Source organism: Bos taurus, chromosome X (assembly GCF_002263795.3).
Source record: "Bos taurus isolate L1 Dominette 01449 registration number 42190680 breed Hereford chromosome X, ARS-UCD2.0, whole genome shotgun sequence".
Classification (NCBI taxonomy): domain Eukaryota; kingdom Metazoa; phylum Chordata; class Mammalia; order Artiodactyla; family Bovidae; genus Bos; species Bos taurus.
This window is the reverse complement of record NC_037357.1, coordinates 71,306,839-71,330,583: the sequence shown is the minus strand read 5'-3', so window position 1 is coordinate 71,330,583 and position 23,745 is coordinate 71,306,839. Positions and strand designations below refer to the sequence as shown.

General features: G+C 36.8%; 1 protein-coding gene across 2 annotated transcripts in view; it reads left to right on the top strand.

The window, feature by feature from the left end:
* Positions 1–459: 459 nt before the first annotated feature.
* SH3BGRL (SH3 domain binding glutamate rich protein like) overlaps positions 460–23,745 on the top strand; it is a 128,019-nt gene continuing 104,733 nt past the window's right edge. Inside the window, exon 1 of one of the 2 annotated variants that reach the window (XM_059883532.1) lies at positions 460–599. Coding sequence is in view for 1 of the 2 variants with exons in the window: in NM_001035440.2 (NP_001030517.1) it covers positions 555–599 (45 nt within the window). In the remaining variant the exon portion in view is untranslated. The remainder of the gene's footprint in view (positions 600–23,745) is intronic. The other variant, NM_001035440.2, reaches the window with a different exon arrangement.

The window sequence follows — 23,745 nt, the reverse complement described above, 5'->3', positions numbered from 1 at the left end:
TACCGCCAGCTAACACCAAAACTACCACTACAAAATAGCAGTCTTAAAATGCACAAGGCTTTGAGAACTTGGGCTTTCTTACTAATGTCTGGTTTCAACGTAGAACTTCCTCTTTCAAAGGAGAATTTCCTCTTTCAAAGAAAATATCTTATTTGTATACATTTCTGAGCAGGAAGGCACAGAACTTTGAGTCTCCGTGAGGAAAGGTCCTTCATTGCAATCAAATTTAACTCAACGCTCCTTCCTTTTTCTTTCTCCTTTCCTTATTTTCCCGGATTCAACAGATCTCGCGGTGCTATTCGAGATTCCCCCCTCCCCCCCCCCCCCAAAAAATGATGCAAACGAGCCTGTGCCTTCTGGACTTTGGGGCTGGGATTGCAGCGGTCGAAGCGCAGTGAAAGCAGCCAAGGGCGGGGCTCTGGGAAGTTCCCCTTCCACCTTCCCCCACCCTTCTTTTCCAAACTCTGTACGGCCCTTAGCTTGATTCCAGACTTTGCTGCAGCTGCTCTCCAGCCGTTTGCAGGATTCAAAGAACTACAGAAGCTGTTCCCAAGATGGTGATCCGTGTGTATATTGCATCTTCCTCTGGCTCCATGGCGGTAAGGAAGGTGGAAAGCCCACCTTTGTTATTTTTCTACACATCAGTCTCCTGCTGCCCCAGAACCCTTGAATTGCTGCCCCAGAACTCTTGAATTGCATAAGTTAGTCTGGCAGCTTCTTCTTCGGTAGACACAGGCACTTCCCACCCAACCCCCCGTCTTCCCTTTTCTGCTCTTTGTTGCATCGATTTCATTTTTCCATGGAGTTTAGCTTTCTTTGTCTTACGATGTTAGGGCCACATTTCTTCTTTGAAGGAAAACGAAAGCTTGGGAGTTTTGGGAGATGGTGGTATTGAGTTTTTAGGGTTAGGTGAATAAATCAAGTCACATACTGGTAAGAATGGGACATTTCACATATGTGTTCTAAGTATGGAGGCAAGGGACAGGGGTGCACATCTGTAAGGGATGTAAAACATGGTCTTACTGATGATGGTGAAGTGGAGGCCTACTAAGGCACTGTGATTATATTTCACAGAGACCCCTATAATCAAAGAGTAATATTTTGCCAATGTGTAAGAGACAGTTATTTAACTTTGGCCTAAAGAGTCTGTTAGAACTAGGCAGAATGGGAGACATCAGGAATAATGATAAACTTTTTTTTTTTTTTTAAACAATGTGATAAGGGATCTGTTTTTTTCTTCCATATCTTACCTTATTTTGACTTTTTCTTTTCTTTCAAAAAACATTACTTCGAACAGTTTCTAACTGCTTCAAATATATTGAGAACTGGAAAGGGAACTAAAAAGTGGCTTTCTTGTGTAGGTGCAGACCCCAGTGACCACTTCTTCAATTGATAGGACATCCCCCTCTCATTCATGTGCTCTTAATTTAGAACAACAATTTTCAACAGTTTTGGGGAGCAATAGGCTGGCTAAACTAGGGGAAAGCTGAGTGTATATGCATGGTAAATAAAAGGGTCTCTTTCACAATTCGCAAAAAGCAGATTTTTTTGCTTTTTGGGCTCAGGATGTGGGTTTGGGATGCAGAATGTATGAACCCCCTCTCTCTTCTGAGCTTTAGGGCAGCAGCAACAAAAAAAAATTCCATGTTTTTTGTTGTTATGTATTTTTGTTTTGTTTATCCCCAAGAGGATTTGGAATAGAACTGAAAGTTGTGCGAAATCACAAGAACTTTGAACCTTCAATTTGTCTGGCAACTGTATGTGGCTGTATTTAGACAGTTTTGAAATAGAACACTTAAGCTTACATTTTGGAGTAAGTTTAGGTTGAAAACAAAAAGAAAACTTCTTATATTCTTTTTGAACTTCATTTTATGAGCTTCTTGCCTTATTATTTTCCATATATATTAATTATGATATTTGAAATAATGTTTGAGCTGCTCAGAGTCTCACGTCCAATACAATAATTGTAAAATTTAGAAGATCAGCTTAATACCTTTAGTTAAATCCCAAATTAGGTTGAACAGATCAGGAAGTTAGTTTTGATGATTTTATTGGATAACATGCAGTTTCAATACTGCTTATTTATTCTTTGCTTTGTTGCTCTTCTACACCTTCCTAAAAAGCAGATTCAACAAGAAACTCCTTTCAGAATTTCTGTTTAAGTAGAAACAACTATTCCTCTTTCTTTGTTTAGACTTTAGCTTCTTAGGGCCTTAAAATTTACTACTATCTCCTACTATATCCTTTACCAGATTCCATTGTTGAAGACTATACAAATAAGAAATATTTATGCTTTTTGTGTTTTGTTCCAAATATTTTTCTTATGGGTAATTATAGATTTGTCTGTTGTTGCAGTAATTATAGTTCTTGTAAACCTATTATCAAAATTCTACTGCATCTTGCCAAAATAAATTTTTGTTCTATTATAATCTAATAGTACTTTTAAATAATATTAAAACAGTGTAAAATTAGTAAGCTTCAGAAGAGTTATTTTATAACATACATGGGGACTCTTCAGTTTGCAATACTAAGGTCTTTCCTTTAAGAATGCTGTCGTGTTGTATTTTAACATATGATTTAGAAAATTTGAGGCAAATATCCTAACAGGAACTCAGCAATAATTACACAAAGTGAGATGCTTCTATAAGTGACTAAGTATAGTTCTCTGAAGAGCGTTTAAAGGAAAGCTTTTGGTTTTGGATTGTGAAGTCTTTGTTTTCTTACTCCTGTTAGTGATTTTAATAAAATTACCAACACTAGATGTTTTATCAAACAAGGGAGGATCTATGATAATTACAACTTAGTGTGACCTTAACTCAAGAGTACCTATCCTTCACAGTCCAATTAAAACAAGTTTTCAAACTTGTATTCAACTCTGCCCCAATTACAAAGGTGTAGCACTTGCTTCTCAAAAGTTTAGAAATGAAAGTGAGTATGTTGCTTTTTATACCATTATAAAATGGTATAAAATTCCTTGATAATAGCCATAATAGTGATAGTAAGTAGGGACACTTAAGTGTGTCAGATACTATCTCATTTTTTCTTATCCTATGATTGTCTCTACTTTTAGGGTAAGGAAATATAGGTTCAGAGAGGTTAAACAACTTTCTCAAGGTCATACAATTAGTAAGCCACAGAGTTTGAATCCAGTACAAGCTGTTTGAATCCAAATGATATATGTTTAAAGAAATACATCCTCCCAGTGATGCATGACAGCTAGGAGACATGCAGATATAAATGTGAACAGAAGGGAGTAAGTCCTGTAAGTGGAATTGCTTGGGCATATACAATCAGGGGGATAGAAAAATGAGGATCTAGTATAGAGGAGGGATAGTATGTCTAAAGGTAAATGTCAATAAGTGTGCTAAATTCACATAAGGCCAGGGATATAGAGAAGATGCACATTTGGAATTGGTCTCATATAGGAGAAGGATAAAATTCAGGTCTTAATACTGTTTTTTAATTTTTTTAGGTACAAACCATTTAATAAGAATGCAACTCCCAAGTTGTCTGTCTATAGGAAGTGATTTCTGCTTTTTCAGAACTGCTCATGCATGTTTTGACTTACTGTAACATAACAGTATACGCCATGCCATTTTTTTCCCTTGAAATTGTAATGTACTATAAATTTGCATTTAATGGAAGAGGAATAGTAAGCATAGAGCCTATAATAAACTTAGTGAATTTCAATAACTTAACAAAAATCAACCTTGGCCTTTGATCAGGATCTCTAGAGTGATAATAGCATGGAGAATTATAACTGACTTAGAGGTTTCTTCCCATACTTTTCCTCAGGTCCATAATTATCTCCATTTCAGGGTCTCTATGAATTTTAGATGTACTTAGTATAGAAATTTTAAGATTGAGTAGATAGATTGTGATAAATTTCTGAGGGTATTATTTATGGACTAACTTTTGTAAAATGATCTCTTTTGTTTTACTGTTAAAACAAACTAGTTGTAGCTTAGATTGTCCATATAGTAAATGAAATCTACATAATTTTCCTTTGTGGCATTATGAGTTATAAAAGCTAGTGATTGCCAAAACATTAGTCACTAGTCAGTATTTTCTTCATTTGGATAATATGGACATAAAACAACAAGCCACAGTTCTTCATCTGTATGATTCTCAAGTATTCTCAATAATAATTGCATTATGTGAAAGAGTATTTGCTGCTCTTTTTTTCATGGAAAGGCATTTTAAATATAACAGTGTGTGTATTTCAATCCTAAACTTCCAGTTTACCCCCCACCACACAAACTTCCTCACTGTAACTATAAGTTCATTCTCTAAGTCTGTTTTATATTTTGTGAATAAGTTCATTTGTATCATTTATTTTAAGATCCCATGTATCAGTGATGATATTTATCTTTCTCTGTCTGACTTCACTTAGTATAATCTCCAAGTCCATCCATATTGCTGCAAATGACATTGTTTCATTATTTTTAATGGCTGAGTGATATTTAATCATATATATTTACCACATCTTCTTTATCCATTCATATTTTGATGGATATTTAGGTTTCCTCCATTTCTTGGCTATTGTAAACAGTGCTGCAAAGAACACTGGGGTGCATGTATCCTTTTGAGCTATGGTTTTCTCTGGATATATGCCCAAGAGTAGGATTGCTGTATTGTATAGTGGCTCTATTTTTAGTTTTTTAAGGAATAGCTGTGCTGTTCTCCATACTGACTGTATCAATTTACATTCCCACCAGCAGTGTAGGAGGATTCCCTTCTCTCCACAGCCTCTCCAGCATTTATTATTTGTAGACTTATAAATCATGGCCATTCTGACGGGTGTGAGGTGATACCTCATTATAGTTTTGATTTGCATTTCACTGCAGATGGTGATTGCAGCCATGAAATTAAAAGACACTTACTCCTTGGAAGGAAAGTTATGACCAACCTAGATAGCATATTAAAAAGCAGAGACATTACTTTGCCAACAAAGGTCCATCTAGTCAAGGCTATGGTTTTTCCAGTAGTCATGTATTGATGTGACAGTTGGACTGTGAAGAAAGCTGAGCACCGAAGAATTGATGCTTTTAAACTGTGGTGTTGGAGAAGACTCTTGCGAGTCCCTTGGACTGCAAGGAGATCCAAGTAGTCCATTCTAAAGGAGATCAGTCCTGGGTGTTCCCTGGAAGGACTGATGCTAAAGCTGAAACTCCAGTACTTTGGCCACCTCATGCAAAGAGTTGACTCATTGGAAAAGACTCTGATTCTGGGATGGATTGGGGGCAGGAGGAGAAGGGGACGATTGAGGATGAGATGGCTGGATGGCATCACCGACTTGATGGGCATGAGTTTCAGTGAACTCCGGGAGTTGGTAATGGACAGGGAGTGCTGCAGTTCATGGGGTCACAAAGAGTAGGACATGACTGAGCAACTGAACTGAACTGAACTGAACTGAGTAGTTAGTGATGTTGAGTATCTTTTCATGTGACTCTTGGCCATCTGTATGTCTTCTTTGGAGAAATGTCTCTTTAGGTCTTCTGCCCATTTTTGATTGGGTTGTTTGTTTTTTTGATACTGAGCTGCATGAACTGTTTGTACATTCTGGAGACTAATCCCTTGTCAGTTGCATTGTTTGCAAATATTTTCTACCATTCTGAAGGTTGTCTTTTCATTTTGTTTATGGTTTACTTTGCTGTGAAAATCTTAATTAGGTCCCACCTGTTTATTTTTGTTTTTATTTCCATTACTCTGGAAGATAGATCAAAAAATGATCTTGCTGTGATTTGTCAAAGAGTGTTCTGCCTATGTTTTCCTCTAAGAATTTTATAGTATCTGGTCTTATATTTGGGTCTTTAATTCATTTTGAGTTTATTTTTGTTTATGGTATTAAAGAATGTTCTAATTTCATTTTTTTTTAACATGTAGCTGTTCAGTTTTCCTAGCACTATTTATTGAAGCAACCATCTTTTCTCCATTTTATAGTCTTGTCTTCTTTGTCACAGAAACATTGGACATAGGTGCATGAGTTTATTTCTGGGCTTTCTATTTTGTTCTATTGATGTACATTTCTGTTTTATGCCAGTACTGTAATGCTCTGATGACTGTAGCTTTCTAGTATATCCTAAAGTTAGGAAACCTGATTCTCCAGCTCTGTTGTCTTTTTCAAGATTTTTTTTTCCCTAATTTATTTATTTATTTATTTTTTTGTGGATCTTCTGTCTCTTCATACAAGTTTTAAGATTTTCTGTTCTAGTTCTGTGAAAAATGTCATTCATATTTTGATAGGGATTGCATTGAATCTGTAGATCACCTTGGGTACTGTAGTCATTTTGAAAATATGATCCTTCCAGTAAAAAACATGATATATCTTTCCATCTTTCTGTGTTGTCTTCAATTTCTTTCATCTTATAATTTTCCAAGAACAGGTCTTTTGTCTCCTTAGGTAGGTATCAATTCAGTTCAGTCACTTAGTTGTATTAGTATATTCCTGGTATATTGTTCTTTTGATGCAACGGTAAATAGGATTGTTTGTTTAATTTCTCTTTCTGATCTTTCATTGTTAGTGTATAGAAATGCAACATATTTCTGTGTATTAATTTTGTATCCTGCAACTTTACTGAATTCATTCATCAGCTCTAGTAGTTTTCTGGTAACATCTTTAGGATTTTATACATATAGTATCATGTCATATTCAAGAAGTGACAGCTTTATTTCTGCTCTTCTAATTTGGATTCCTTTTATTTCTTTTTTCTTCTCTGATAACCATGGGTAGGACTTCCAAAACTCTGTTGAATAAAAATGACAAGAGTGGGCATCCTTGTCTTGTTTTTGATCTTAGAGGAAATGCTTTCAGCTTTTCACTATTGAGTAGTATGGTAGCTGTGGATTTGTCATTTATTGCCACTGCTTTTTGTATTTATAAATAGAATGTTAATTTGAAATATGCTGTGGTCTTTATCATAGCTGCCAAGATTTGTTTGAATGCTGTGTAAAGATATTCATAAGCTATTTAGAAGAGCAAAATTAGAAATTTCATGAGATGGCCATTTGGGCATGCTTTTTGGACGCCCTGAACCGTGGGAGATGGCAGCTCTCATGAGGCAAATGCAGGAACAATCTAAAAACTGGTGCCTTTAGATTGATGTCCTATATTTAGTGGCTGATTTCCTTAATGTCACAGCAGCAATGGCAAAACCTTTGGAATAATTTTGCCCAATTTAAAGAGGCTTGGGAGACACACTTACCAATGATCATGACTCTTGGGTTTTTGAAATTCAAATGGTTGTAGGAAAGAATGCATTGCAGAAGTTTAGTAAGAGTTTCATAATATGGTAGGAGAAAAGGATAAAATAAATTTATTTTTAGCTCAAAGACTATTCTGTCAGAGAAAGGGCTTTGATTAATAAACCTTAAGGTCAACCCTCCCCCCAGCGGCTCAGTGGTAAAGAATCCACCTGCAATGCAGGAGATGCAGGAGACATGGGTTTGATCCCTGGGTCAGGAGAGATCCCCTGGAGGAGGGCATGGTAGCCCACTCCATTATTCTTGCCTGAAAAATCCCATGGAGAGAGGAGCTTGTCAAGCTACAGTCCATGAGGTCTTTAAGGGTCAGACAGACTAAAGTGACTGAGCATAGCATGGCACCCCCTGGGTTGTGCTGGAAAAGAAAAATAAATTGAAGCCCTAGACATAGTCAAGTCAAATGTTCTAATTTTCTGTAGTTAATCTTTAAATTATTTCCCAAAATATATATTGTGCTGTGAAACATATTTTACAGGAATATTTTCTGCTTTAGGTGAATTATCAAGGGTAAATGTGTTTCGTTTCCTACTGATAAATTTAAACAGATTGAGAATCTGTTGATGACTATATGACCATCTGTTTGCATTCTGTTCTGTTGTACTTTGCAGCGTACCAGGAACCCTTCTAAACCCAGTATTTAATTACTTCCTCCAATGCAGACCAAGATTAAACAAACATAAATTTAGAAAGAGGATGCAGCTCATTTATGTTGACTATTTTTATTATTACGAGAGCAAAGCTGACTTTTCACACTTGGCCAATAGAGAATAATTCTAAGCAAAGGGGTTGTTTTCTGGCTCAGTGCCTCACATTTTAGCTTTATTGGTTTGTTGGAAGTGTTTCCGATTGCCAGAACATCAGTCAAAAGTTAAATATAAGTTTAAAAATATCACCACAAATTTATAAACTGTATGTTTAAAAGTATTCAGTAGTGCTGCTAGATTTTTGTTTCATTACTTTTCATTAACCTGGCTAATCAGGATTGGACTCTAGTAATGGTAAAGCCTAACATTTGTTTATGCATTGTGTATGTCAGGCACAGTGCCAAGTCTTTTACATACTTCATTTCAATTAGTTGAATCCTTGTGATAACGTTGGGAAGTAAGAACTAGTATTAGATCTATTTCATGTGACTGAAGGGGATGTTGCTAAGACCCAGAAACTAGGTACATTGCTCAAGGTCAAAGAGTTACAAATGGTAGAACTAGGATTAGAACTCAGGTTGTTCTGACTAAACATTCCTAAGCATTGTGTTATTTGTACTCTCTCTTACTGGATAGATACTGAACAGAAATTATGTCAATAGTACATTAAAATCTTTCCATGTGATTGGGAACATATAACTGCCATTTAATAAATATAAGATGCCTGAAAAGAAGGAAAAAGACTGGATGATGCCTAACTAGGCAAATGTGTCATCTATAATCTGCATATGAGAGTTAGGTGTGAGTGGGGAAGATAGGTTAGTAGCAACATTTTCATATATAATTTAGTTCTTTTTTTTTTTCCTTGAATAAAATTGCTTAACCAAGGACATATTTTTAAAATAGCATTTGTGACATGTATTGAATTTTTATGACTTTGATTCTTTTTAACATAATTAAAATGTGGCTTGTAATGATTCTATAAGTATAAATTAATCAAGAAAGCAGTACTTCTGTGACTTGTAAACTCTGGTTCTGAACTCTGGTCTTTGAGTTCTGTCCCTTTGGCTTAGTCCTTTCTGGAAATGAGACCCTGTCACAGAGTTGGAGTACAGCCCAACATTTTTGCTGAGGGGATTTCCAGCAGTGACTCAAGACAAAAAGAACTTCACCTTTTTAAAACCGGAGAATAGTCTTCTTAGTTGAGCTACAACATGAGAAAACTTTGTTTGTTTTACTACCACTCAGCCAATTGTTTCACCATAAGTGTAGCATATTTCTCAACACTGAAATTATAACAGTCTCTATATATTGAATAGTGGCTTCATTATTTAAGAAATCATTCTATCCAGTGTGATTTAGAAGGAAGATGAGCATAAACAAGTACTTAATATGTTACAAATATGATAAAGCATCTCATTTTTAATTTTAATTTATCATGTAAGTAATTTATCAGCTTTAGTTGATAATAGTAAGAACTATCACTCATTGGGCACTTAAAATATGCCAGGCATAGTGGTAAGAACTTTCAATGCATTGTGTCATTTAATTCTTATGGCAATTCAGTGGAGTCAGTACTCCCATTATGCTCATTTTTTTTCTTCCTTTTTCCCCTTTTTTTACTGAGATATAGTTGATTTACAATATTATATATATCAGGTATACAACTAGTGATTCACATTTTTTAAAAGTTGTTCTCCATTTATATTTAATACAAAATATTGTATATATTCCTTGTGCTGTACAATATAAACTTGTAGCTTATATATTTTATATGTAGTAGTAGTTGGTACCTCTTAATCCTCTATTATTATGACTCTTTTAAGAAGAGGAAACAGACTGAGAGAGCTAGCAATGTTAGAGAACCAGCAAACACCCTTCAGATCTGTCTGATTCCAGAGCTCATAATCTTAATGCTTATGTTACTCTACCTAATGATTGTTATTTATTAATTATCTGGTATGAATGTAGCTCTGAAATTAGTTTAAAAGTCATTGTAAAATTGCTTTTCTTCTGAACTTGGAAAATCACAAAAAGTACTTCTTAATTAATTGGTCTATAGCAGTACCAAGAATAATTCTAGTTGCCTGTTCATGTAAAGAACTTAGAATTCTTTAGAGTAGAAATTTAAAGTCATAAAAGCTTATGTGTGTATGATTAGTTAGAAAGCAGAACATGTACTTTTATCCCAATATAAGAAAGTTACCTTGTGTAAGACAGTCTAACTAAAAGTAGATTAAAACATATTGTTTTTGGGGGGGAGGAGCTAAGATGGCGGAGGAGTAGGACGGGGAGAACACTTTCTCCCCCACAAATTCATCAAAAGAACATTTAAATGCCAAGTAAATTCCACAAAACAACTTCTGAAAGCTGGCAGAGGACATCAGGCACCCAGAAAAGCAACCCAAGTCTTCGAAAGGAGGTAGGGAAAAATATAAAAGACAAAAAAAGGGACAAAAGAGGGAGGGACGGAGTTCCGTCCCAGAGGCTTTTTAGTTCCTCTTCACTTTCTGCCATAAGGGTGGTGTCATTTGCATATCTGAGGTTATTGATATTTCTCCCAGCAATCTTGATTCCAGCTTGTGCTTCTTGCACCCCAGCGTTTCTCATGATATACTCTGCATATAAGTTAAATAAGCAGGGTGACAATATACAGCCTTGACGTACTACTTTTCCTATTTGGAATCAGTCTGTTGTTCCATGTCCAGTTCTAACTGTTGCTTCCTGACCTGAATACAAATTTCTCAAGAGGCAGATCAGGTGGTCTGGTATTCCCATCTCTTTTGGAATTTTCCACAGTTTATTGTGATCCACACAGTCAAAGGCTTTGACATAGTCAATAAAGCAGAAATAGATGTTTTCTGGAACTCTCTTGCTTTTTCGATGATCCAGTACACTCTTAAGATCATGCCGTAAAAGAATATTCCCATATATTGGTTATTTTGTGAGACTTGTGATTTATTGAATTTATGCTAATCTCAAAAGAACATCAGAGTAAAAATATTCATGAAAAAATAAACATATTAAAGTGAATAATTCCTAAAGTCCAATTATTGGGCATTGTTCATTTATAAAAGTTTATGGTGTTATTAATGGAAAAATATGGCATGGCTAATGTAAGACAGTTGCTCATAGTAGACTCTTATGATCCTTGGTATTTCTGTGGAGTCAGTTGTAACTTTATTCATTTCTAATTTTATTAATTTGCGTCATCTCTCTCTCTCTCTCTTTTTTTTTTTTTCCTTGATGAGTCTGGCTAAAGATTTATCAATTTTGTTTATCTTTCCAAAGAACTAGCTTTTAGTTTCATTGATCTTTGGAACTGTTTTCTTCATCTCTATTTCATTTATTTCTGCTCTGATCTTTATGATTTCTTTCCTTGTACTAACTTAAGGTTTCGTTTGTTCTTCTTTCTCTAGTTGTTTTAGGTGTAAGTTAAGTTATTTGAGATTTCTCTTGTTTCTTTTTAAAAAATATATATATTTTATAATTGCTTTACAATATTGTTTTAGTTTCTGCCATACATAAAGATGAATCAGCCGTAGGTATATATATGGCCCCTCCCTCTTTGACCTCCCTTTCACCTCCCACCCCATCCCACTCCTCTGGTTTGTTACAGAGCCCTGGTTTGAGTTCCGTGAGTCATACAGTAAATTACCATTGGCTATCTATTTTACATATGCTAGTGCATATGTTCCCATGTTACTGTCTGAATTTGTCCCACTCTCTCCTTCTTCCCCCACCCCCATGACTATAAGTCTTTTCTCTATGTCTGTGTCTCCAGTGCTGCCCTACAAATAGGTTCATCAGTACTATCTATCTCTATTCCACATATACACGTAAATTTATGATATTTGTTTTCCTCTTTCTGACTTACTTCACTCTGTATAATAGGCTCTAGGTTCATCCACTTTATTGGAACTGACTCAAATATGTTCCCTTTTATGGCTGAGGGGCATATATTCCATTGTATATATGTACTACAGCACCTTTACCCATTCATCTGTTGATGGACTTCTAAGTTGCTTCATGTCCTAACTATTGTAAATAGTGCTGCAGTGAACATTGGGATACATGTGCCTTTTTCAATTTTGATTTCCTCAGGGTATATGCCTAGTAGGAGGATTGCTGGGTCATTTGGTAGTTTTACTCTTAGTTTTTTTTTAATCGAATCTCCATTCTGTCTTTTATAGTAGCTATATCAGTTCACATTCCCACCAACAATGCAAGAGGTTCCCTTTTCTCCACACCCTCTAGCATTTACTTTTTGTTTATTTTTTCATGATGGCATTCTGACCAGTGTGTACTGATATCTTATTATAGTTTTCATTTGCATTTATCTAATGATGAGTGATCTTGAGCATCTTTTCATGTGTTTATTAACCATCTCTACGTCTTCTTAGGTCTTTTGCCCACTTTTTGATTGGGTTCTTTGTTTTTCTGGTATTGAGTTGTAAGAGTGGCTTTTATATTTTGGAAATAAATACTTTGTCAGTTGTTTCATTTGCTTTTATTTTCTCACATTCTGAGAGTTGTCTTTTCACCTTGTTTATACTTTTCTTTGCTGTACAAGAGCTTTTCAGTTTAATTAGGTCCCACTTGTTTATTTTTATCTTTATTTCCATTATTCTCAGAGGTGGGTCATAAAGAATCTTGCTGTGATTTATGTCATACAGTGTTCCACCTTTGTTTTCCTCTACCAGTTTTATAGTTTTTGGTCTTACATTTAGGTCTCTAATCCATTTTGAGTTTGTCTTTGTATATATTGTTAGGAAGTGTTCTAATTTCACATAGCTGTCCAGTTTTCCCGGTGCCACTTACTGAAGAGACTGTCTTTTCCCTATTGTATATTCTTGCCTCCTTTGTCATATAGGTGCCCACAGGTGTGTGGATAGAAATCTCTGGGCTTTCTATCTTGTTCCGTTGGTCTATATTTCTGTTTTTGTCCCAGTATCGTACTGTCTTGATAATTGTAGCTTTGTAGTAATTGAAGCTTTCCAGCTTCCTGAAATCACGAAGGTGGATTCTTTCAGCTCCATTCTTCTTTCTCCAGATTGTTTGGGTATTTGGGGTCTTTTGTGTTTCCATTTGAATTGTGAGAATTTTTGTTCTAGTTCTGTGAAAAATGTCATTGGTTATTTGAAAGGCATTGTCTTGAATCTGTAGTTTATATTTGGTAGTAGTCATTTTCACAATATTAATTCTTCCAACCCAGAAACATGGATTATCTCTCCAACGGTTTATGTTGTCTTTGATTTCTTTCATGAGTGTTTTATAGCTTTCTGTATACAACTCTTTTGTCTCCTTAGGTAGGTTAATTCCTAGGTATTTTATTCTTTTAGTTGAAATGGTATTGATTCCTTAATTTCTCTTTATGATTTCTTTTGTTAATATATAAGAATGGAAGTGATTTCTGTGTATTTATTTTGTATACTGTGACTTTACTAAATTAACTGATTAGCTCTAAATTCTCTGATAGTATCATTAGGGTTTTCTATGTATCGTTTCATGTTGTCTGCAAACAACTGAGAGTTTTATTTCTTCTTTTCCAATCTAGAATCCTTTTCATTACTTTTTCTTCTCTGATTGCCATGGCTAGCCCCTCCAAAACTATGTTGAATAATAGTAGGAAGAGTGGGTGCCTTTATCTTCTTCCTGATTTTAGAGGGAATGCTTTCACTTTTTCACCATTAAGAAAAATGTTTGCTCTGGGTTTGTTATATAGGGCCTTTATTATGTTGAGGTAGGTTCCTTCTGTGGCAATTTTTTGAGAAGTTTTCATCATAAATGGGTGCTGAATTTTGTCAAAATCTTTTTCTGCATCTGTTGAGATGATCATATGGTTTTTATCTTTCAATTTGTTAATATGGTGTATCACATTGATTCAGTTCAGTCACTCAGTCATGTCCAACTCTTTGAGACTCCATGGATTGCAGCACGCCAGGCTTCCCTGTCCATCACCAACTCCCAGAGTCAACTCAAATTCACGTCCCTCATGTCAGTGATGCCATCTAACCATCTCATCCTCTGTCATCCCCTTCTCCTTCTGCCTTCCATCTTTCCCAGTATCAGGGTCTTTTCCAATGAGTTGGTTTTTTGCACCAGATGGCCAAAGTATTGGAGTTTCAGCTTCAGCATCAGTCCTTCCAATGAATATTCAGGACTGATATCTTTTAGGATTGACTAGTTGAATTTTCTTGCAGTCCAAGGGACTCTGAAGAGTCTTCTCCAACACTACAGTTTAAATACATCAATTCTTTGGCACTCAGCTTTCTTTATAGTCCAACTCTCACATCCATATATGACTACTGGAAAAACCATAGCTTTGACTAGATGGACCTTTGTTGGTAAAGTAATGTTTCTGCTTTTTAATATGCTGTCTAGGTTGGTCATAGCTTTTCTTCCAAGGAAACATTGATTGATTTGTGTATATTGCAGAATCCTTTTATCCCAGGGATAAACTTGACTTCATCATGAAATATGGTATTTTTAATGTGCTGTGGGATTTTGTTGGCTAGAATTTTGTTGAGGATTATTGTATATGTATTCATCAGAGATATTGGCTTGTAATTTTCCTTTTTGTGTGATGTCTTTGGTTTTGGTATCAGGGTGACAGTGGCCTTGTAGACTGAGTTTGGAAATGTTTCTTCATCTGCAATTTTTTGAAAGAGTTTCAGAAGAATAGGCATTAGCTCTTCTCTAAAATTCAGCTGTGAAGCCATCTGGCCCTGGGCTTTCGTATTTTGGGAGATTTTTTAATTACAATTTTTATTCCATTGCTTGTATTTGACTTGTTCATGATTTCTATTTCTTCCTGGTTCAGTCGGAAGGTTGAATTTTTCTAGGAATCTGTCCATTTCTTCCAGGTTGTCCATTTTGCATTTAGTTGCTCATGATAGTCTTTTATGATTCTTTGTATTTCTGCATTGTCTGTTGTAACCTCTCCATTTTCATTTCTTTTTTTCTTTTTTTGTTCATTTGATTCTTCTCCCATTTTTTCTTGATGAGTCTGGCTAATGGTTTGTCAATTTTATCTTCTCAAAGAATCCGCTTTTAGTTTTATTAATCTTTACTATTATTTCCTTCATTTCGTTTTCATTTATTATTGATCTGATCTTCATGATTTCTTGCGTTTTTTTTTGTTTGTTTGTTTTGTTTTTCAGTTGTTTTAAATGTAAAGGTAGGTTGCCTATTCAATGTTTTTCTTGTTTCTTGAGGTAGGATTGTCTTGCTATAAATGTCTCTCTTAGAACTGCTTTTGCTGCATCCTAAAGGTTTTGGGTCATTGTGTTTTTGTTGTCATTTGTTTCTAGGAATGTTTTCCAATTCCCTTTTTATTTCTTCAGCATCCTGTTTTGCCGGGGACCAGCCCCGGCTGATCCAGGGTATTCGAAGGAGAGACGGCATAGGTGAAGATCAGGAGACAATTGCTTAATTAAATGTTAATTAAGGATATAAAGAGTAATAGAATGAGGATAGCTCAGTGAGGAAATTTAGTGGAGAAAAGCGGTTGAAATAAGGATAGCTCAGTAGGAAAATTCAGTGAAGAAAAGAGACTGAATAAAATTCCAAAGCAGGGAATTAATGTCACCTACGAAGGCCGCAGGCGTCCTCCCGTTCTCCCGAAGGAGAGGAGACACTAAGGCCTCCCCGGTCGGATCTTAGAAGCCCAGGCAAAATTAGTAGGCTTGACAAGCTTCCCTGCCTCAGAGGAAAAATTCAGCCAGAAGGTGAAAGAAAGAACGACATGGGGACACCAAATTCCGGTGAACAAAAAGAGATACTTTATTTTCCAAAGCAGTTTTATACCTTAAGTTGTGCATAGAGGATAATGGGGGAAGGGGTAGAGGCATGCAAAGACAGCAGTTCCTGATCCTTAGCGAAGTCAGGCTTTCAAACTTATCATATGCAAAAGTTTAGGTGATTTACATCATCTTCTGGCCAGGAAGCCTGTTAACATTTTAAGAAACTTATTTTTCTCTAAAGGTGATTATTCTAAAGTCAGGCGCCAGCCTCCAAAAAGCATTGGAGAAAGTTGCATTCCTATAGGGCAAAGGTGAGGTGGGCTCAATCAAGAAAAGAATTAACTCAAGGGTCCAAGATTACAAACATTGAGGCAACTGCTTACATTTCTATACACCCATTATATCAATCAATACACCGCCAAGGACACAGTAGGTAAGGGATATGGAGACTTAGCAGCAAACATTGGCCCAACAAGTGAAAAACCCTTCACCAATACAATTTCTAATCAATCTTTTAACTACTCAAAGGAATCTGTGTTTAGACAGTTTAGAACATCTCCTGCCTCTCACAGTTGGGAGGCTCTGAACAATCACATGTTGCTGGAAAAAACCTATTCAGGCAGGCTAGAGGACTTCCAAAGGAGTTTGTAGGTTGAAACACTGTCACGCCCAAGAATTATTAACTGGAGCTGTAAGCTAACTCTTTTTTCAGAGAGAGGTAGTGGGGGACAGCCCCCCGTAAAGTCAGAGGTGTTGGTGACAGCACAAAGCAGAAAGTAGGCAGACTCTGGTTTTGGGGGTAGATTGCTCGAGAATTTCCAGGGAGACTCCTGAGGCTTGATCCCGCCTTTGTGTATGCCAAGCCTCCTTCCTCATGACCTTTGCCAGAGGCGGAGCTCGCTCCCCGCATCTCCCCCTTTTTTATTTCTTAAAACAGCCAGAGGCAGCTCAGTTGCGAGCTTTTGAATGTTCTGCCAAAGAATCCTGACAATACAAGGAAGAATGATTATGAGAAGCAAAATTAGAACTAAAGATATTAGACAGAATGTTTTTTCCAGAAATAAAGTTAGAGAAAGTGTGAAAAAAGTCATTAGCTGCTCCAGCGGTGGTAAAATCCAGTTGAGAGTGTTCCAGGGTCTGTATTTGATTATGAAGTTTCCGTAAGTGTAGGCCAATGTCAGAGCTGTTCCAAACACCTGAAATACGATTTTTGATTTTTTCCCATTCATAATCTGTCTCGTTTACCTTTAAAGGTGTCATGCATATCCACCAGTAATCAGCGTGGCAAGACAGAGCCATTTTCACTTTTAAAGCCTGTAACTCAGTCCCAATATGCATTATTGCCTGTTTTAAGGCCTCTACTCTCATCTCCAATTTTCTATCTATAACTTCCTGTGTTGTTAGGGTTAAAGAGACATTTTTAGACATAGTATCAACATATTGGGCAGTATGCACTTGTTGAGTCAATGATATTGCTGCTGCAGTAACAGAAGTAATTGCTGCTATCAAAGCTGATATTCCTAAAATAAGTAAGCCCACAAATCACCGTTGTCGCATTAAATCTTGTAGTTGTTGTAACACGGCGAGGCTATAGTTAACATATCAATAAGTGGTTACATCATAAGATAAGGTGGACGTTGTAACACTACAAAGGAGCAAACATTATATTGAGGGTTTAAACAAGATGAGAGCATGCATTGTTCACAAGTCACTACATTGGGTCCACCAGTGAAAGTCACATGTACATTAAGTTTTCCAGAATCATTGGTAAAGAGAAAAACATAAGGAGAGGGTAGACAAGCCAAAACAGAATAAGTAGAATTATTTTCTGGTTGGAGTTCGCGCTGCAGCAGCTCCGTCGGTCCCGCCGGGATCTCGATGTTTATCTTGCCTCCCCTTCAGGCGGGATCCTCTTTTGTGATCGAAGCAATGGGGGAACTGGATGTCTGGGGGTCTGCAACATGGCGAATCAACCTGTCCTGGATCTAAATTGGAGAATCTGCATCCTGTGGAAAAATACAAGCACATCCTCGACCGCTAGTTAATAATGGGTCAGGACCCTTCCATTGTTCTGAGAGGAGGTCCTTCCATTTGACTAATGGTTTTGCATTTAATTGCTCCAGGCACCAATGACGAAGTATTGCAGTAGTCCAGCCAGATCAGTATTTAGAATATTTATTACGAAAAGAGCATGTTGCAAGATTTGATGGGGAGAACTATACTTAAACTCCCCTTCTTTTAGTTTTTGAATTTGGATTTTTAATGTTTGATGCGCTCTTTCAACAATGGCCTGTCCCTGGGGATTATCAGGGATGACAGTATTATGTTTAATTTGAAACTTTATACAAAATTCCTGAAAAGACTTAGACGCAGGAGCATTGTCAGTTTTCAGAGCTTTTAGCAGGCTCAAATATGAAAAACAAGTAAAGAGATGTTGTATTACATCTTTAATTGCTTCCCCTGTATGAGCAGTTGCAATAATAACATGAGAAAAGGTGTCTACAGTTAAAGAACAAAGGACAGTTTTCCAAATGAAGAGACATGAGTTACATCCATTTGCCAGAGTACGTTAGGTTTGAGACCGCGAGGATTAACTCCCATAGGTAGACTATTATAAACAGTGGGGCAATATAAGCAAGAACGCACAATTTCTCGAGCAGTCTCTTTGGGAATTTGGAATTGATATCTTAAAGCAGTAGCATTTTGATGATGAAGTGAGTGAGAGGCTCTGGCCTCCTCAATCACAGTAGCCACTGTATTTCTGGTTAACAAGTCAGCCAAATCATTAAAGGCATTTAAAGGGCCAGGCAATCCGGAATGAGCCCGAATGTGTCCAATGAAAAATATTTTATTTGTTTTCCAAATTTGTTGCTGTAATTTAGTTAACAAATGAAATATGGTAGTTTTATTTTCAGACAAAACCCGCAGTTTCAGTGTGTGGAAACAACCTGACAATATACTGAGAATCAGAATAAAGATTAAATTCCTCATCTACAAACATAGGAAAAGCCTCTATGACTGCTGTTATTTTAGCGCTTTGAGCTGAAGTTTCCTGTGTTTTTAAAACCTTTTGGTGATTTTTAGTAACTATGGAGGCTTTACCGTTTGCTGACCCATCAGTAAAAACTATTTGAGCATTTGGAATAGGAGATTGTTTACATCTGACAGAAAAAATAACTGGATGTCTGGATATAAAATTCAGCAAAACATGCGAGGGTAAATGATGCAAAAATTTTGACCAAAATAGTTTCCTATAGCAATCTGCCAATTTTCAAACATTAGAAGAGCATCAAGTTGTTCCTTATTATATGGAATTACAATTTCTGATGGCTCTTTACCAAATAATTCAATGTTCCACTTTTTTCCTTTAATATCAAAGTAGCTATCAATCCTGGATAAGAAGCCACTACCTTTTTAGTTTGAGCGGGAAGATGGACCCACTCTAGGGGGCCGTTTTACTATAAAACCAATTTTTTGTCTGGTTACCCCAATTACACCTATGGGGGTTTTATGGCAAAGGAATTATCAAGCAGTTGTCAATTTAATTTTTAAAATTTACATTTTAACAATATAAATTTAGAGATATGTTAATTTAGGTCTAATGTTTAGTTTAGGTCTCTATAAATTTAAATAATAAACGTATAACCTCCTTATCTCATTTTGGTATACAGATATACCTAAATGTAAAATGTATTTATATATGGCAACAAGTATAAACTTATTGACATACAATATATATAAATCAATATACTTGAATTAATCTATTAATTAATGTATTAATTAATATATACTACAGCAATACAACACGCACACAGCCAATACCAACCAACACAAACCAATGTACTGTAATAATACATGTCACACATATATAATATAATTATACAGCATACAGAACATATATCATCACAGCACATCAATCCATACCAATTAATATCAGCCACACACATTATATTACTGCAATATACACTCAATTACACAGTATATATGTAATACATATATTGATTTATATACAAATTAAGTAAGTATAGATCTATAAATAGAATTAGGCATACCTTTATTATGTTTTATTTATACCCATACCTAATTAGGCAAACTGTAGTTAGGCAAATATATTTATATTACGTATTTATAACAATATATAAAGTATTGTTAATTGTACCACCTGTTGATAACTAAGAAATTGAGAAAACCCTTCTCTGAGTATCTCCTATTTGAGACAGCCCGTCCCTCCCCCATAGGGTAAAGGGGAGCGTAGGAACTACATACGGTTGGAAAGTTCCACAGGTATCCTCAAACTGCCAATCTAACATTTTTGAACTTTTAACTACTGTGGGGGCTTGAGGGCAAATGAAACAAAATTTGACCCCTGAAATCTATCAGGGCAACTTGCCAATCACTATATTGTAAAAGACTTGTAGTTGATCCTTATTGAATGTAATTATTATATTTGCTACTTCTTTTCTAAAAAGTTCCACACTTCTTTTTTCCTCCTTTTATAATTAATTGTGCCACCAAGCGGGGATAAGATAAAACTATTTTTCTTGGGGTCACTGGTAGATGGAACCAATGGGCCTTTTTGTCACAATCACCCTGTAGGTGTATGTTTTATGGCAAGAATAATTTAATCTCATCTTTTGGTAATATTAATCCTAATTAACTGATCATTTAAAGTCTCATCTACTTTAACAAGAGCCGTCTGTCTTATTAGTCAACTTTCTCTTAGAACTGGAATTAGGATCGCTTTTTAAGCAATTAAACAAAGGCTTTAAATCTGCAGTAGTCAGTTTTAAATGTGGGCATATCCAATTAATGTCCCCTAATAATTTTTGGAAATCATTTAAAGTTAGTAAACAATCTCTCCGCAGCTTCAAAGGGGCATTATCAGTTTTTTAAAACTTTTGGCCGACCTAAATATGAGAAGCAAGGAAAGAGGTGTTGCACAACATGTTTATAAACTTCTCCAGTTATCGTTTTGTAACCTAAATCTGGTCTAGAGCTTTTTAGATGACAAGCAATCATCTAATATTTGCTTGAATATCCAGCAACGGGGAACTCACTACTCTTCAGGGTTTTAAACTCTCCCTCACCTTTTTCTCTACAGGATTCCCACCCCGCATACCAGTTTCTCTAATCTCAACTCATTTTCAGTAGTATGTGTTGGCCAGGAGCTGGGTCAGTCTTTCCCAGAAATGTTAAGAGACGTCTGTTCCTGTGTCTAATAGCCCTGACATTTTATTTTCTTGAATTAAAAGATCTTTTAAAGGCCTTGGAGCTGTAATTCCCTGCACCCAAAAAGCTAGATCACTAAATCTAAATGCTCTGTGGCTCTTAGCTTGAGAAGTTAAGGTTTTTCTTGTCTGATAGTAAGGTAAAAGCAAAAACTGTGTTATTCTTTGACCTTTATTAATTTGCACAGTTTTGGTAGGCAGCGAGATCAAAACTTTAATTTCTCCAATATAATCAGAATCTACTACACCATACACCACCCAAATTCCTTGAAAAGAAAGCGAGCTACACCCTAGCACAAGTCCTACAATGCCCTCAGGCAGGGGGCCAGCCACTCCCATTGGAATTGGAGCAACCGGCGTATCAGGGGTTAATATTGTTGCTAAATCCCTTTACCGTCCGCTTTTTTCTTAGCCTGGGTGAAGGAGCACTGCATATTGTGCACGCAGTCTGTTTTAAAATCTCCACTGTTCAAAAAACTTTTTATCTTCCTCAGGCTTAGGCAACACTTTGAGAGGCTTTGGGGGCAAAGTGGGGAACTTTTGGGCCCTGGAAGGCACAAACGGAGGCGGCGGCAATCGCCTTAAATCAGAAAGTGGTGGATACTTTTAATCAGAAAGTGGTGGATACTTTTTTTTTTTTTTTTAAGGTTTGCGCAGAGGAGGAGGGAGCTCGCCAGGGCACCTGGTCACAGCGTCTCTTAGTCTCTCTCTCTCTCTTTCTATCTCTTTTTCTAACTTCCTTTCTTCCTTTCTCAATCTTGCTGCGTTCCCTGATTCCTTCCTTCTCTGTTCCTCTCTCCTTTTCACTCTTTAGCTTTTTCTCTATCTTTAGATCTTTCTCTATTTTCTTTTTTCTTTTTCACTTTTTTTTTTCTTTTTCTTTTTTTTCTCTTTTTATTTATTTATTTATTTTTTTTGCTTGGGTGAGGCCCCCCTGAGGGGGTTTTCTTCAAGGAGCAGGCTCTGTATATTGTGTATTTTTTAAAAGCTCCTGTGTTTAAAAGAAATATTTTTTATCTTTTTCAGCTTTAGGCAATGCTCTGGGAGACTTTGGATGTAAACTGGGGAATTTTTAGGCCCTGGGAGGTGCAAGCGGAGGTGGAGTAGTCGCCTTAAATCAGAAATTGTTGGATAAATTTTTAAAGGTTTGTGTAGAGGGGGAGGGGGCTCGCCAGGGCGCCAGGGCGCCCGGCTGCAGCGTCCTGTAAGCCCTCTCCTTCCTCCGGAGGTAGAGCACAGTCTCCCTCCTTTTCTTCGTCAATGGCAGAAAATATGATCTGCGCAGAAGGTGGACACCCACTACCATCCACCGCTATAGCCTCTCCCATAGGCTATCCCACAGCCTCATGACGAGGGTCCAGAACATTTTTAATCATATTTATAGGATACGTTTTTAGTTGTTTTTTACCTTCACCCAAGTATCTAAATTAACAGTAGCCTCTTTAACAGTTTCAAGATTACTTGTATAAAGAGTTGCCATTCTTAGTTTCGTGTTACCCATGTCAGAAAATTAAGTATAATAGAAGATAAAGCTTTTAGCTTTTAAAAGATCAGGCTCTTCTTTGGCCTTTTAACTTCAGAAACCGTTTTCTCTAAGTCTAACTCTTTAACACTTTCAACACTTCCCACTCCTCTCGCCCTGTCTATCCTACAGGGGGCTCCGCGGCACCCTTGAGTAGGGTCCTAGCCATCCCGAACATTGGAAGAACAATAGGGCTGGTGACCCAGATTGTTCCGGGGGAGGAACAGTAGGCTGATGGCCCAAACTATTCCAAGGGAGGAGCAGTAGGGCTGGTCACCCAAACTGCTCCGTGGGGGAACAAGAGGGCTGGTGACCCAGTTGTTCCAAGAATGGGGAGCAATAGGGCTGATGGCTCTGATTGCTTTGGGGGAGCTTACCTTCGAAAATCCCTGTCTCGGGCGCCACCTGCCGGGGACCAGCCCCGGCTGATCCAGGGTATTCGAAGGAGAGACAGCGTAGGCGAAGATCAGGAGACAATTGCTTAATTAAATGTTAATTAAGGATATAAAGAGTAATAGAATGAGGATAGCTCAGTGAGGAAATTTAGTGGAGAAAAGCGGTTGAAATAAGGATAGCTCAGTAGGAAAATTCAGTGAAGAAAAGAGACTGAATAAAATTCCAAAGCAGGGAATTAATGTCACCTACGAAGGCCGCAGGCGTCCTCCCGTTCTCCCGAAGGAGAGGAGACACTAAGGCCTCCCCGGTCGGATCTTAGAAGCCCAGGCAAAATTAGTAGGCTTGACAAGCTTCCCTGCCTCAGAGGAAAAATTCAGCCAGAAGGTGAAAGAAAGAACGACATGGGGACACCAAATTCCGGTGAACAAAAAGAGATACTTTATTTTCCAAAGCAGTTTTATACCTTAAGTTGTGCATAGAGGATAATGGGGGAAGGGGTAGAGGCATGCAAAGACAGCAGTTCCTGATCCTTAGCGAAGTCAGGCTTTCAAACTTATCATATGCAAAAGTTTAGGTGATTTACATCATCTTCTGGCCAGGAAGCCTGTTAACATTTTAAGAAACTTATTTTTCTCTAAAGGTGATTATTCTAAAGTCAGGCGCCAGCCTCCAAAAAGCATTGGAGAAAGTTGCATTCCTATAGGGCAAAGGTGAGGTGGGCTCAATCAAGAAAAGAATTAACTCAAGGGTCCAAGATTACAAACATTGAGGCAACTGCTTACATTTCTATACACCCATTATATCAATCAATACACCGCCAAGGACACAGTAGGTAAGGGATATGGAGACTTAGCAGCAAACATTGGCCCAACAAGTGAAAAACCCTTCACCAATACAATTTCTAATCAATCTTTTAACTACTCAAAGGAATCTGTGTTTAGACAGTT